The sequence below is a fragment of the Entelurus aequoreus genome, linkage group LG10 (genome assembly GCF_033978785.1).
Source record: "Entelurus aequoreus isolate RoL-2023_Sb linkage group LG10, RoL_Eaeq_v1.1, whole genome shotgun sequence".
Lineage (NCBI taxonomy): Eukaryota > Metazoa > Chordata > Actinopteri > Syngnathiformes > Syngnathidae > Entelurus > Entelurus aequoreus.
This window is the reverse complement of record NC_084740.1, coordinates 57,622,740-57,638,010: the sequence shown is the minus strand read 5'-3', so window position 1 is coordinate 57,638,010 and position 15,271 is coordinate 57,622,740. Positions and strand designations below refer to the sequence as shown.

Here is a 15,271-nt window from a genome sequence, read left to right as displayed (position 1 = left end):
AGCTTTAAGGACCCATTGTGAAGTGAAAGTGACCACGGTCTGGGAGCCGACAAGCATGAAAGGTGTAAAACACTACTTGCAACGCGGTGCCTCCATGTTTAAAGTTGACCTTTATTGTTAGTTTTGAAGCCCAAATAACTCCACATTGTACTTCGCCACCCTCTTTATTAACCAGTAGAATTGTAGTTTTTTCCATTTTTCCTCTCCATGATGTTTTCACGTGTATGCACTTTGTTTCTGCGTTTTGACACACTCAACATCATGCGCCTCGGCTCTGTAGTCACCGCCGCACAGCGGCATTCAGATGAAAGAACGGTACCGGTTCTTTTCAAAGGTGGTATAGTACCGATTTCAATTGATTAGTACCGCGATACTTTGTTAGTACTGGTATACCGTACAACCCTACACCAGTGTGAATGGCACCAGAAGCAAACTTGAAACTGAAATTTGAACCAAGAACCCTTATGTTGCTGGATGGCCGCTCTGCCATACGAGCCACGCCCTGCCTGATGTGCGCACACAATTTCTTCAGCTTGAGTCTTAACAAGAGTGTGTGCATGCTCAGGTTTCTCCTACGCATCAGGATATTGCTGTCACTCTGTTAATGGATCTGTCTGGCTGCAGCATCTTCACTGGTCTGACCCTACCCAACCTCAACCTTTTACTCTGTTTGAGATGGAGCATGTGTTCCTTACAAAAACACCATATTTCTTTGCTCTCTAGTCTTTATATGAATTGCTTCTAAGACTATAATCTACTAAAAGGCACCTATTATGCAAAACCAACTTTTCTTACCTATTGGTACCTCTTTGTATGCATTTGGAATCTGCATAAGTCCCCAAAATTGGAAATCAAACCATGGAGGAATGGCGGAGATATAGAGATGTCCGATAATATCGGCCGATATATGCGTTAAAATGTAATATCGGAAATTATCGGTATCGTTTTTTTTATTATCGGTATCGTTTTTTGTTTTTTTTTTATTAAATCAACATAAAAAACACAAGATACACTTACAATTAGTGCACCAACCCAAAAAACCTCCCTCCCCCTTTTACACTCATTCACACAAAAGGGTTTTTTCTTCCTGTTATTAATATTCTGGTTCCTACATTATATATCAATATATATCAATACAGTCTGCAAGGGATACAGTCCGTAAGCACACATGATTGTGCGTGCTGCTGGTCCACTAATAGTACTAACCTTTAACAGTTAATTTTACTAATTTTCATTCATTACTAGTTTCTATGTAACTGTTTTTATATTGTTGTACTTTATTTTTTATTCAAGAAAATGTTTTGAATTTATTTGTCTTATTTTACTAATTTTTTTAAAAAGTACCTTATCTTCACCATACCTGGTTGTCCAAATTAGGCATAATAATGTGTTAATTCCACGACTGCATATATCGGTTGATATCGGTATCGGTTGATATCGGTATCGGTAATTAAAGAGTTGGACAATATCGGAATATCGGATATCGGCAAAAAGCCATTATCGGACATCCCTACGGAGATATTCATAAAACTATCTTGCCTTTCTTCATACCGTATTTTTCGGAGTATAAGTCGCACCGTAGTATAAGTCGCATCTGCCGAAAATGCATAATAAAGAAGGGAAAAAACATATATAAGTCGCACTGGAGTATAAGTCGCATTTTTGGGGAAAATGTATTTGATAAAAGCCAACACCAAGAATATACATTTGAAAGGCAATTTAAAATGTCTAAAGAATAGTGAACAACAGGCTGAATAAGTGTACGTTATATGAGGCATAAATAACCAACTGAGAAGGTGCCTGGTATGTTAACGTAACATATTATGGTAAGAGTCATTCAAATAACTATAACATATAGAACATGCTATACGTTTACCAAACAATCTGTCACTCCTAATCGCTAAATCCCATGAAATCTTATACGTCTAGTCTCTTACGTGAATGAGATAAATAATATTATTTGATATTTTACGCTAATGTGTTAACAATTTCACACATAAGTCGCTCCTGAGTATAAGTCGCACCCCCGGACAAACTATGAAAAAAACTGTGACTTATAGTCCGAAAAATACGGTACTTCCTCCAAACAAGCCTTTTTTCTAACATATGTTAGAAAAAAGACTGACATTGTCGATTGTCATGTCATGTTCGGATGTACATTGTCTTTGCTCCACAGTAAGTCTTTGCTGTCGTCCAGCATTCTGTTTTTTGTTGACTTTGTAGCCCGTTCAGTTTTAGTTTTGTTCTGCATAGCCTTCCCTAAGCTTCAATGCCTTTTCTTAGGGGCACCCACCTTTTGTTTATTTTCTGTTTAAGCATTATCTACCTTTTTACCTGCACACTGCTTCCCGCTGTTTCCGACATCTACAAAGCAATTAGCTACCGTCCGCCACCTACTGATACGGAAGAGTATTACACGGTTACTCTGCCGAGCTCTAGACAGCACCGACACTCAACAACAACACATCATTTGCAGACTATAATTACTGGTCTGCAAATAATATTTTTTTACCCCAAATAGGTGAAATTAGATAATCTCCCACGGCACACCAGATTGTATCTCACGGCACACTAGTGTGCCGTGGCACAGTGGTTGAAAAACACTGGTCTATACACTGCTGTTATCGAACATCTTGGAATGGCAACTGTATGCAAAGTCTGCTATGTAATACTTGCAAATGAGACTAAGAAGTGTCAGACATCAATATATAACTGGACAGCAAAGTTATCATTATCAGCGCAGTTTTTAAATGTTAAATACATTTTTTTTATATTTTATTATTTAACAAATTCACATTTATTAACACATGAACCCACCCAGGTGTACCGAAAATTGGTACCATTGAGCACCGGTATTCAAATGTGAAAGGTACTTATCCCTAACTTCGTTGGGGCAAGAATCTTTCAAATGTTCTGAACTTCTATTTCAATGCCAGTGTTGTGTTGAGCTGAATAATCCTGACGCCATGTTGCTCTTTAGACCAGTGTTTTTCAACCACTGTGCCGCGCACACTAGTGTGCCGTGGATACAGTCTGGTGTGCCGTGGGAGATTATCTAATTTCACCTATTTGGGTTAAAAATATTTTTTGCAAACCAGTAATTATAGTCTGCAAATGATGTGTTGTTGTTGAGTGTCGGTGCTGTCTAGAGCTGGGCAGAGTAACCGTGTAATACTCTTCCATTACAGTAGGTGGCAGCAGATAGCTAAGTGCTTTGTAGATGTCGGAAACAGCTAGAGGCAGCGTGCAGGTAAAAAGGTGTCTAATGCTTAAACCAAAAATAAACAAAAAGTGAGTGCCCCTAAGAAAAGGCATTGAAGCTTAGGGAAGGCTATGCAGAACAAAACTAAAACTGAACTGGCTACAACGTAAACAAAAACAGAATGCTGGACGACAGCAAAGACTTACTGTGGAGCGAAGACAATGTACATCCGAACATGACATGACAATCAACAATGTCCCCACAAAGAAGGATAAAAACAACTGAAGTAGTCTTGATTGCTAAAACAAAGTAGATGCGGTAAATATCGCTCAAAGGAAGACATGAAACTGCAACAGGAAATTACCAAAAAAAGACAAAAAGCCACCAAAATAGGAGCGCAAGTCAAGAACTAAAACACTACACACAGGAAAACAGCAAAAAACTCTAAATAAGTCAGGGTGTGATGTGACAGGTGGTGACAGTACACCTACTTTGAGACAAGAGCTACATTGATGCATGCTTGATTATGTCATATCCAACAATTGCGACGACGACTTTTTACTGTCAACTGAGTTTTGTTTTTCAATGATTTCTGGCGGTGGTGTGCCTCCGGATTTTTTCAACACAAAAAATGTGCCTTGGCTCAAAAAAAGGTTGAAAAACACTGCTTTAGACCACAAACAACAGCGCCTCTGCTGGTTCTAGCCAAGTAGTGCACTCTATTTACCCTCAATTGCTTCATGATGCAGTTCTACACAATCAATAGAATCTTAATAGTTGACGATTGGTTAATCACACATTTAAAATTTTGTTTTATGTTGACATTTTTTACAAATTAAGTTTCCTTTTGATTTCAATACCAGGTTATCACTTTCTGCTCTCAGTAGCACCTCCAAGATAGCAGTGTTTATTATTGTTTACAGTAATATGCTGTCAGTAGTTTCCATGTTGCCACACATCTGTGGGGAAATTCCAGTCAGCTTTTTGAACCGCTGGAAAAAATCTGTTTTACTGATGATTAATTGTAATTTCTTGAGACTTGATGGTGTTTTTCTTCATCATTATTATTGTGTGACCCCACAGGTAAAAACTGGGACCTCAGTGCTGCTCTGAATGATTATGAGGAGCTCAGGCAGGTCCACACTGCCAACCTGCCGCAGGTCTTCAACGAGGGCCGCTATTACAAACAGCCGGAGGCGCGTGACACACCAACCCCTGTCAGCAAGATCGACAGGCCGTGTGCGCAGAAGCAGGACGACAATGCACAAGGTAGACAAACCTATTGCATCGGTTTTGTTGGATTTACTTTGAAAAATCACTATAAATAGTACAATTGGGATTTATGTTTTAATTACCGTACTTTCTTGTTTCATCCAGTGCTTCTTCTCAAATACTGTAGATGCCTCCTTTACAGTACTATACCTGAGGAATTACTTGACAAGCCCATTTCAACTTTGTTGCTAAACCAAACAATGTTTACCGTATTTTCCGGGTCATAGGGCACACCAGATTATAAGGCGCACTGCAGATGAATGGTATACTTTAGACTGTTTTCATACAAATGGTGCGCCGGATTATAAGGGCAGTGTTTCCCATAAACTGCCAAGATGGGGGCGTGGCTATGGGCGTGGTCACCATGACATTATCGAGTAATTTGCATAATTTACTACAATTATATGATTTTCTCTAAAAAGGCTCAAAAAATGTATACTTATGAATTAATAATAACCGTTTTGTTTTAAACATCCATCCATCCATCCATTTTACAATATAATTACAACACTTTATGTACATATTTATATACAGATTTGAACAATAAGTTATTCACTGAAATATATTTATTAATTAAAAAATATATCTTATAAAATATAAAAGCTAAAATGTCTCTTAAAGCTCTGCCCCTTTAATTAGTGCATACTAAATAATTAAACTTTAGCCTACTACTACAACCATATTATTTACCAGCAACATAAAGTGAAACAGAGGCAGAGGTGTCCTGCCACAGTCAGTAACAAATAAACAGAAAACAGTAGTGGTCAAATACAAATAAGGCAACAAGAGAAGTATCCTACACTTCTCTTTTGTAAAGTAAATCTGAACAGCCTATATGGGCATTTACATCAACTATATGATTTGCCTGAGAAGCTGGACAGGACAAAAAAATAAATAAATAAATAAAACAATTTTTATTTTTTTATTTTTTTTATTTGTGTTGGACGTAATTCTTTCGTGGCGGGCCGCCACAAATAAATGAATGTGTGGGAAACACTGAAGGGGCATTAAAGGGGTCATATTATAATGTTTTTCTAAATGTAAAAGACTTCCTTGTGGTCTACATCGGTGTTCCCCAACCGCCAGTCCGGGGACCGGTACCTTTCCGTGAAGCATTTGTTACCGGGCCGGAGAGAAACATGAAATAATTTCTAAAGGAGTGCCTTTTCTCCGACTTAACTTTGGCCTGTCCCACTAGACCAGGGGTGTCAAACTTGTTTTCATTGAGGGCCACACCGCAGTCATGGCTGCCAATAGAGGGCCGCTTGTTACAGTCAATAATTAATGAATTTGCCTATGAATTTAAATATTTTGCTTTTTTTGTTTTTACGTAAAGAGTAAAAAAAATCTGTGGATTTGACCGCTGTTTTTTACAGAAAAAAACTGTCAGCTTAGTTGCCAGACTTTTACTGTAAAATATATGGTGTTATTTTATTATTATTACAACATATTACTGTAAACAGAAATACAGTACCGCTGTTTAATTTTATTTTGGCAACTCAGATGCCAGTTTTTTACCAAAATAAAATGTGGTACCATAAAATCATCAACCGTGGATTTAAAAAAAACAAACATACTGACAGCTCAGTCGACCGAATTTTACTGTAGAAAAACAAACATTGGTCGGGTTTTTTTTCAACTTACAGTCATATGCTGTAAAAATAATCACTACATTTTACAGTAAAATCTATTGGTCATTTTTATAGTGTACAATTTGATGAAGTTAAGCAGATATTTAAATATGTGTTTGGATTTTGACCATAAAAGTTAGATACTATAATATTTGTTGCAATATTGGACACAATTTTTTCCCTGTCAAACTAGAAAAACAACCAAATACCTTTAGTAAGAAATAAGAAAGTAAAGAAAGAAAATATAAGGTATTTTATTGACACATATTGTTTCCAAGCTTTTGCAGGCCATATAAAAGGACGTGGAGGGGCAGATCTGGCCCGCGGGCCTTGAGTTTGACACCTGTGCATTAGACACACCAATGATGTACAATAAAACTCCTCATAGGAAGTTGCCATTTGTTATAACTTTGTGACATGATACATTCATGAACATATCAAATATAAATGTGACAGATTGTAGCCAAAGGCTGATTTACATCAGCATTTCATTGCAAAGAAACAAGCCCAGGGCTCCCACTACTTCAGCGTTATAGTGAGTTGTATTTTTCACAAGAAAATAATGCCTACATTAAAACGGTCCGTGGTGCAAAAAAGGGCGTGGTCACCATGACATCATCGAGTAATTTGCATAATTTACTACAATGATATGATTTTCTCTAAAAAGGCTCAAAAAATGTATACTTACTAATTAATAATAACAGTTTTGTTTTAAACGTCCATCCATCCATCCATCCATTTTACAATATAATTACAACACTTTATGTACATATTTATATACAGATTTGAACAATAGGTTATTCACTGAAATATATTTATTAATTGTGGTTCTTACAAAAAATATATCTTATAAAAATATAAAAGCTAAAATGTCTTTTAAAGTTCTGCCCTTTAATTAGTGCATACTAAATAATTTAACTTTAGCCTACTACTACAACCATATTATTTACCAGCAACATAAAGTGAAACAGAGGCAGAGGTGTCCTGCCACAGTCAGTAACAAATAAACAGAAAACAGTTGTGGTGGTAGATAGACACAAAGCTTCATCAAACATCTGATCCACTGAACAAAGAGCTCCAAAAATCTTGATCCTACACTTCTCTTTTGTAAAGTAAATCTGAACAGCCGATATGGGCATCTACATCAACTATATGATTTGCCAGAGGAGCTGGACAGGACAAAAATTTAAAAAAAAAATATATATTTTTTTATGGGCGGCCTTAATTCTTTCGTGGCGGGCCGCCACAAATAAATGAATGTGTGGGAAACACTGGTTCAGTATGAACGTAGTTCACTGCTTAAAATGGCATGAATTAACAATAGAACAAGTTGGAACAGAACCACTAGCCTAGAACATGGTCTCCACTATTGACCCCACTTGTTTCCCCTACATCCATTCACATCTGTCTCCATGTTCCTCCCCAGAGAAGCGTCTGTCCCGGGGGATCTCCCACGCCAGCTCCGCCATTGTCTCCCTGGCGAGGCTGCAGGTGGCCAACGAGTGTACCAACGAGCAGTTCCCTCTCGAGATGCCCATCTACACATTCCAGCTGCCGGACCTCAGCGTGTACAGCGAGGACTTCAGGACCTTCATAGAGAGAGACCTGATAGAGCAGTCCACCATGATGGCCCTGGAGCAGGCGGGTCAGTTTCATTACACTTGTTTGGACGGAACGTTGTACTTAAAATCCACAAAGTCTGCAATTCAGATGGGGCAACGGGTGAGAGTTCAGTTGAGAATAATACCAAGACATCTGGATGAAGCCACTTCTTCAGGATCCCCAAGGATTCATCTTCCGGCTCTAGCTTTGAACTCGACGGGAAACCAGCAAGGGAAGTTTCCCATCTCCCCGCGTAACACCATTCTCTCCAGTTATTTCCATTGGAACCTCGCCACTGGGAGGAAACATATTAATTGTAGTTAATATGTTGACCTATGCACTAATTATAATGTTCTGAATTAATTCCAGCAAACAAATTCCAATCAATCAAGATGGGCTCAAGAAATCTGCTTTTGAGATGTCAAATTGAAAAACAATTAGGACCCCCGTTAATGGATAAAAATGCAAGTCACCAAAAGGTATTGATTGCTTAGCCCATCTGTGTACTGTTAAATAAATGATTCAGTCATTTCAGCTGGAAGGAGGGAGGCTGACTGCTTGTGACTATGCAAGGCTAAGACTCCTTCCTTCCACTGAGGGCCACAGGCTGAGGGTGATGTCACCCCGTCTAAAGAATATTGTAATATTTAGCGTGACAAAAAAATTATTTCGCACCACCAAGCAAAGTGAGATCAAATATTTGGCAGTTTTTTATAGGCTATCAGGGCTCGAATTTAACCACGGCAAAAGCCGCGACCGCCGACTTGCCATAATGCCCTAAAAAATTTACGGCAACAACATGACCGTGACCGCCCTTGACTTTTTACTTGTTAATGGACGAGGGATGTAACAGTAAACGGTATAATGATAATTTGTGATAAAATTCCCGACGGTTAGTAATGCCGTCTAATTTTTTAATTACCAAAAAACTTCATTTATTAATGCAGTGTTTCCCATAAACTGCCAAGATACCTGTGGCGGTGGGGGCGTAGCTATGGGCGTGGCTATGGGCGTGGTCACCATGACATCACATAATTTGCATAATTTACTACAATGATATGATTTTCTCTAAAAAGGCTCAAAAAATGTATACTTACTAATTAATAATAACAGTTTGGTTTTAAACGTCCATCCATCCATCCATTTTACAATATAATTACAACACTTTATGTACATATTTATATACAGATTTGAACAATAAGTTATTCACTGAAATATATTTATTAATTGTGGTTCTTACAAAAAATATATCTTATAAAATATAAAAGCTAAAATGTCTCTTAAAGCTCCGCCCTTTTAATTAGTGCATACTAAATAGTTAAACTTTAGCCTACTACTACAACCATATTATTTACCAGCAACATAAAGTGAAACAGAGGCAGAGGTGTCCTGCCACAGTCAGTAACAAATAAACAGAAAACAGTAGTGGTCAAATACAAATAAGGCAACAAGAGAAGTATCCTACACTTCTCTTTTGTAAAGTAAATCTGAACAGCCTATATGGGCATCTACATCAACTATATGATTTGCCTGAGAAGCTGGACAGGACAAAAAAAACAAAAAAAAACATTTTTTTTATTTTTTATTTTTTTTATTTATTTGTGGCGGACGTAATTCTTTCGTGGCGGGCCGCCACAAATAAATGAATGTGTGGGTAACACTGTAATGCATTTTAGGCAAAACACGAAGTCAGGCGCATGCGCACTAGCGTCGTTTGGCTTGATAATCATGGCGGACCAACGACACCAATTTTGCTCCGGAGATTTCCCCTCGGAATAAACGGAGCCAAGCGCTGGGTTTAACGTCATTTCACCTCACGTCCCGCCGTGCGTTTAAGAGCGCACTGCTGTGTTTGGATGGAGACAGGTGTGGACAATATTGAAGACAGACACACTGAAAAGATACAGCGAAGGAGAAAACTATTTGATGTTGCTTTTATTTTCTCAATACGGCGTCCATCAGCTGCTGTGACTGAGAGGTAATGACGTGAGGAAACATGAGGCAGGCATTGGCACAACTTGTTTATAAAGTCTTTAGTTTGTTGACTGGGATGTTTACTCCGCTATTTAACTGCCAAACTGTATCAGTGTTCAAATAACGTCAGTACTAGCTCGAATGTTTTTGTCATCTCAATCGAATTGAGCGCGGGCTGTGTAGATTGTGTATTCGATGTGAGAGGTTGCACCAAACTACAAGGAGGCGATGTTGGAGAAGAACAAAGCTTGTTTATTAGACTTCATCTTCATTAGACAAACTGCTTTGAGTTTTATATTAATATCAAAAAGTAAACGCCATGTTTTTTTTTTACATTTATTGTGTTTTTTTCATGTCACAAAGGTATTACTTCAAAAACCATTCATGTGACACTTCATTTTGTCAATGTTTGATTGTGTATAGTTAATTCCTATATGACATATTTCTGCTCAAACTCTTCATGGATCTGTCCCGATACATCATCTACATGTACATATACACTACCGTTCAAAAGTTTGGGGTCACCCAAACAATTTTGTGGAATAGCCTTAATTTCTAAAAACAAGAATAGACTGTCGAGTTTCAGATGAAAGTTCTCTTTTTCTGGCCATTTTGAGCGTTTAATTGACCTTCCCACAAATGTGATGCTCCAGAAACTCAATCTGCTCAAAGGAAGGTCAGTTTTGTAGCTTCTGTAACGAGCTAAACTGTTTTCAGATGTGTGAACATGATTGCGCAAGGGTTTTCTAATCATCAATTAGCCTTCTGAGCCAATGAGCAAACACATTGTACCATTAGAACACTGGAGTGATAGTTGCTGGAAATGGGCCTCTATACACCTATGTAGATATTGCACCAAAAACCAGACATTTGCAGCTAGAATAGTCATTTACCACATTAGCAATGTATAGAGTGTATTTCTTTAAAGTTAAGATTAGTTTAAAGTTATCTTCATTGAAAAGTACAGTGCTTTTCCTTCAAAATAAGGACATTTCAATATGACCCCAAACTTTTGAACGGTAGTGTACATGTAAATGTACATAACTTAAAACCATAAATAAATAATAATACAAAAATACCTCCCCCAATCAAAATGTAAAAATAGAGATAAAGGTATCATGTAATGACAAAAAGCTGACAAAAATATGAGCCTTCCTTTAAGGCAACACTTGCCTTGACCTTAAAAAATGTAAATTCAAGGCCTCAGCTATAATATATTATTTACATGCTGAATAAGTATCATGGCCTTGGACTAATTTGAAAGCTTTTTCTTTTTACAGGTATAATTAATTTGATATGTAACCCAAAACAGCAACACACTGTGCATTGTGTATAGTACTTGTACAATCTTTGACATATACTAATGCCTTGCCATACTGTTCTAACAGATTGTTGATCAGAAAACCATATTACTGCAGATTGTTTCACCACATAGTAGTAAACTGTAACTCTACTTCTGTAGGAAGCTCTATTTAAGCAAAATGATTTAACGTCTCCATACCAGGTCATCCAACTTTGAGCTTTCAGCATGTGTGTTCCTTCTGTTGCTCTTTTTGCACGTTCAGTGTTATATAGTATTTTGTGTGTGTTTGTGCAGGTCGTCTGAACTGGTGGTCCACCATGTGCACCAGCTGTAAGAAACTGCTTCCTTTGGCCACCACTGGAGATGGAAACTGCCTCCTTCATGCTGCTTCTTTAGGTTGGCCTCTAGAGTATATTTGACTTGAATTAAACTGGAAGAACTGCAACTTAGGGGCTGCAAACAGCGTGTGCAATCTATAAAATAGCATGTACTATTACTAAGACTGCATGTGCAGACCGCCTTATTTAAACGAGGATTTTGCGTGTACCATACGGGGCATCACCACAGAGACACTCATTTACTGCACATCCATGTTTTCATGCTCCTACCTCTGGCGTTTTGCTGTTTTCAAACATGCAGGAAACATGCACCACTTTTATGAGCATTTTAGAAGCAGTCTGTCATTGCTTCTACAATGAAACCACTTTTAAATGTCTTACAGCCGAAAGTGCGCTAATTGGAGGAGGCTTCTCAATGCATACTTGAAAAAGTTATTTTTTCATAAAATAAATATTTTAATATTGTTAAAATATTAAAATGTATAAAATAAACATTGTTGATATTCAATGTGAAAAAAACCTAACCTTATTAAAAAAAAATACTAAAGAACACCAAAATGCATCAATTTAATGTGTTTTAATCAGCCCCTTAAAGTCCTCCAGCAGCTATACAATTATAAAATGATGTTGCTGAATAGAAGATATGTCTTCATATTTTTTTAAATTTCTGACCGTCCAAAATGTTGACCACACACTTAAGAGGATTCTTGTCTATCCCTCGTCTGTCTTTGCAGCAAAAGCACTGATCCTGCAGCCGTGTGTGGAACTGTCAGTTTGCACGTGCTAAATAACACGCAAAATAATGCTCGCAAAACGGTGATGAGTGTTGATAAATCACACTGCGCGTGCTAAATAATTATATTTACAACTTCTCCCAGTATTGTGGCCGTTTTATTGTTCAGCATATAGTTTGCCTATTAATGAAGGCAAAAGGATTATTCTGCTCACTTAACAGACGCAATCCACTTTGCACACGTGTAGTAGATCAGCTTTGCGTGTGCTATCAGGTTTGCACCTGTTTTAGTACACGCAAACCTTTAGTAAATCAGGCACTTAGTGTTGACTCGACAGTTGGAATTTGTTTTAATCAGCCCCTTAAAGTCCTCCAGCAGCTATACAATTATAAAATGATGTTGCTGAATAGAAGATATGTCTTCATATTTTTTTAAATTTCTGACCGTCCAAAATGTTGACACACACACGTAAGGCGGAGGATTCTCGTCTGTCCCTCGTCTGTCTTTGCAGCAAAAGCACTGATCCTGCAGCCGCGTGTGGAACTGTCAGTTTGCACGTGCTAAATAAAACGCAAAATAGTGCTCGCAAAACGGTGATGAGTGTTGATAAATGACATTGCGCGTGAAAAATAATTATATTTGCATCTTCTCTTCCCAGTATCGTGGCCGTTTTATTGTTCAGCGTGTATTTTTCCTATTAATGAAGACAAAAGGATTATTCTGCTCACTTAACAGACGCAATCCACTTTGCACACGTGTAGTAGATCAGCTCTGCGTGTGCTATCAGGTTTGCACGTGTTTTAGTACACGCAAACCTTTAGTAAATCAGGCACTTAGTGTTGACTCGACAGTTGGAATTTGTTTTAATCAGCCCCTTAAAGTCCTCCAGCAGCTATACAATTATAAAATGATGTTGCTGAATAGAAGATATGTCTTCATATTTTTTTAAATTTCTGACCGTCCAAAATTTTGACACACACACTTAAGACAGAGGATTCTCGTCTGTCCATCGTCTGTCTTTGCAGCAAAAGCACTGATCCTGCAGCCGTGTGTGGAACTGTCAGTTTGCACGTGCTAAATAAAACGCAAAATAGTGCTCGCAAAACGGTGATGAGTGTTGATAAATCACACTGCGCGTGCTAAATAATTATATTTACAACTTCTCCCAGTATTGTGGCCGTTTTATTGTTCAGCATATAGTTTGCATATTAATGAAGACAAAAGGATTATTCTGCTCACTTAACAGACGCAATCCACTTTGCACACGTGTAGTAGATCAGCTCTGCGTGTGCTATCAGGTTTGCACCTGTTTTAGTACACGCAAACCTTTAGTAAATCAGGCCCTTGGTGTTGGCTGGACGGTTGAATTTGTTGTAATCAGCCCTTTAAAGTCCTCTAGCAGCTCTAAAATTATAAAATGATGTTGCTGAATAGAAGATATGTCTTCATATGTTTTTAAATTTCCGACCGTCCAAAATGTTGACACACACACGTAAGGCGGAGGATTCTCGTCTGTCCCTCGTCTGTCTTTGCAGCAAAAGCACTGATCCTGCAGCCGCGTGTGGAACTGTCAGTTTGCACGTGCTAAATAAAACGCAAAATAGTGCTCGCAAAACGGTGATGAGTGTTGATAAATTACATTGCGCGTGAAAAATAATTATATTTGCATCTTCTCCTCCCAGTATCGTGGCCGTTTTATTGTTCAGCGTGTATTTTTCCTATTAATGAAGACAAAAGGATTATTCTGCTCACTTAACAGACGCAATCCACTTTGCACACGTGTAGTAGATCAGCTCTGCGTGTGCTATCAGGTTTGCACCTGTTTTAGTACACGCAAACCTTTAGTAAATCAGGCACTTAGTGTTGACTCGACAGTTGGAATTTGTTTTAATCAGCCCCTTAAAGTCCTCCAGCAGCTATACAATTATAAAAAGATGTTGCTGAATAGAAGATATGTCTTCATATTTTTTTAAATTTCTGACCGTCCAAAATTTTGACACACACACTTAAGACAGAGGATTCTCGTCTGTCCATCATCTGTCTTTGCAGCAAAAGCACTGATCCTGCAGCCGTGTGTGGAACTGTCAGTTTGCACGTGCTAAATAAAACGCAAAATAGTGCTCGCAAAACGGTGATGAGTGTTGATAAATCACACTGCGCGTGCTAAATAATTATATTTACAACTTCTCCCAGTATTGTGGCCGTTTTATTGTTCAGCATATAGTTTGCATATTAATGAAGACAAAAGGATTATTCCGCTCACTTAACAGACGCAATCCACTTTGCACACGTGTAGTAGATCAGCTCTGCGTGTGCTATCAGGTTTGCACCTGTTTTAGTACACGCAAACCTTTAGTAAATCAGGCCCTTGGTGTTGGCTGGACGGTTGAATTTGTTGTAATCAGCCCTTTAAAGTCCTCTAGCAGCTATACAATTATAAAATGATGTTGCTGAATAGAAGATATGTCTTCATATTTTTTTAAATTTCTGACCGTCCAAAATGTTGACACACACACGTAAGGCGGAGGATTCTCGTCTGTCCCTCGTCTGTCTTTGCAGCAAAAGCACTGATCCTGCAGCCGCGTGTGGAACTGTCAGTTTGCACGTGCTAAATAAAACGCAAAATAGTGCTCGCAAAACGGTGATGAGTGTTGATAAATGACATTGCGCGTGAAAAATAATTATATTTGCATCTTCTCTTCCCAGTATCGTGGCCGTTTTATTGTTCAGCGTGTATTTTTCCTATTAATGAAGACAAAAGGATTATTCTGCTCACTTAACAGACGCAATCCACTTTGCACACGTGTAGTAGATCAGCTCTGCGTGTGCTATCAGGTTTGCACGTGTTTTAGTACACGCAAACCTTTAGTAAATCAGGCACTTAGTGTTGACTCGACAGTTGGAATTTGTTTTAATCAGCCCCTTAAAGTCCTCCAGCAGCTATACAATTATAAAATGATGTTGCTGAATAGAAGATATGTCTTCATATTTTTTTAAATTTCTGACCGTCCAAAATTTTGACACACACACTTAAGACAGAGGATTCTCGTCTGTCCATCGTCTGTCTTTGCAGCAAAAGCACTGATCCTGCAGCCGTGTGTGGAACTGTCAGTTTGCACGTGCTAAATAAAACGCAAAATAGTGCTCGCAAAACGGTGATGAGTGTTGATAAATCACACTGTGCGTGCTAAATAATTATATTTACAACTTCTCCC

The 15,271-nt window shown here is 38.1% G+C and overlaps 1 protein-coding gene across 1 annotated transcript in view; it reads left to right on the top strand.

The window, feature by feature from the left end:
* The window catches only part of otud7a (OTU deubiquitinase 7A), a 123,891-nt gene that overhangs the window by 56,623 nt on the left and 51,997 nt on the right, over window positions 1-15,271 (top strand). The window contains exons 4-6 of the mRNA XM_062061281.1: window positions 4,286-4,471; window positions 7,532-7,750; window positions 11,279-11,380. Of these exons, the coding sequence (XP_061917265.1) occupies window positions 4,286-4,471; window positions 7,532-7,750; window positions 11,279-11,380 (507 nt within the window). The remainder of the gene's footprint in view (window positions 1-4,285; window positions 4,472-7,531; window positions 7,751-11,278; window positions 11,381-15,271) is intronic.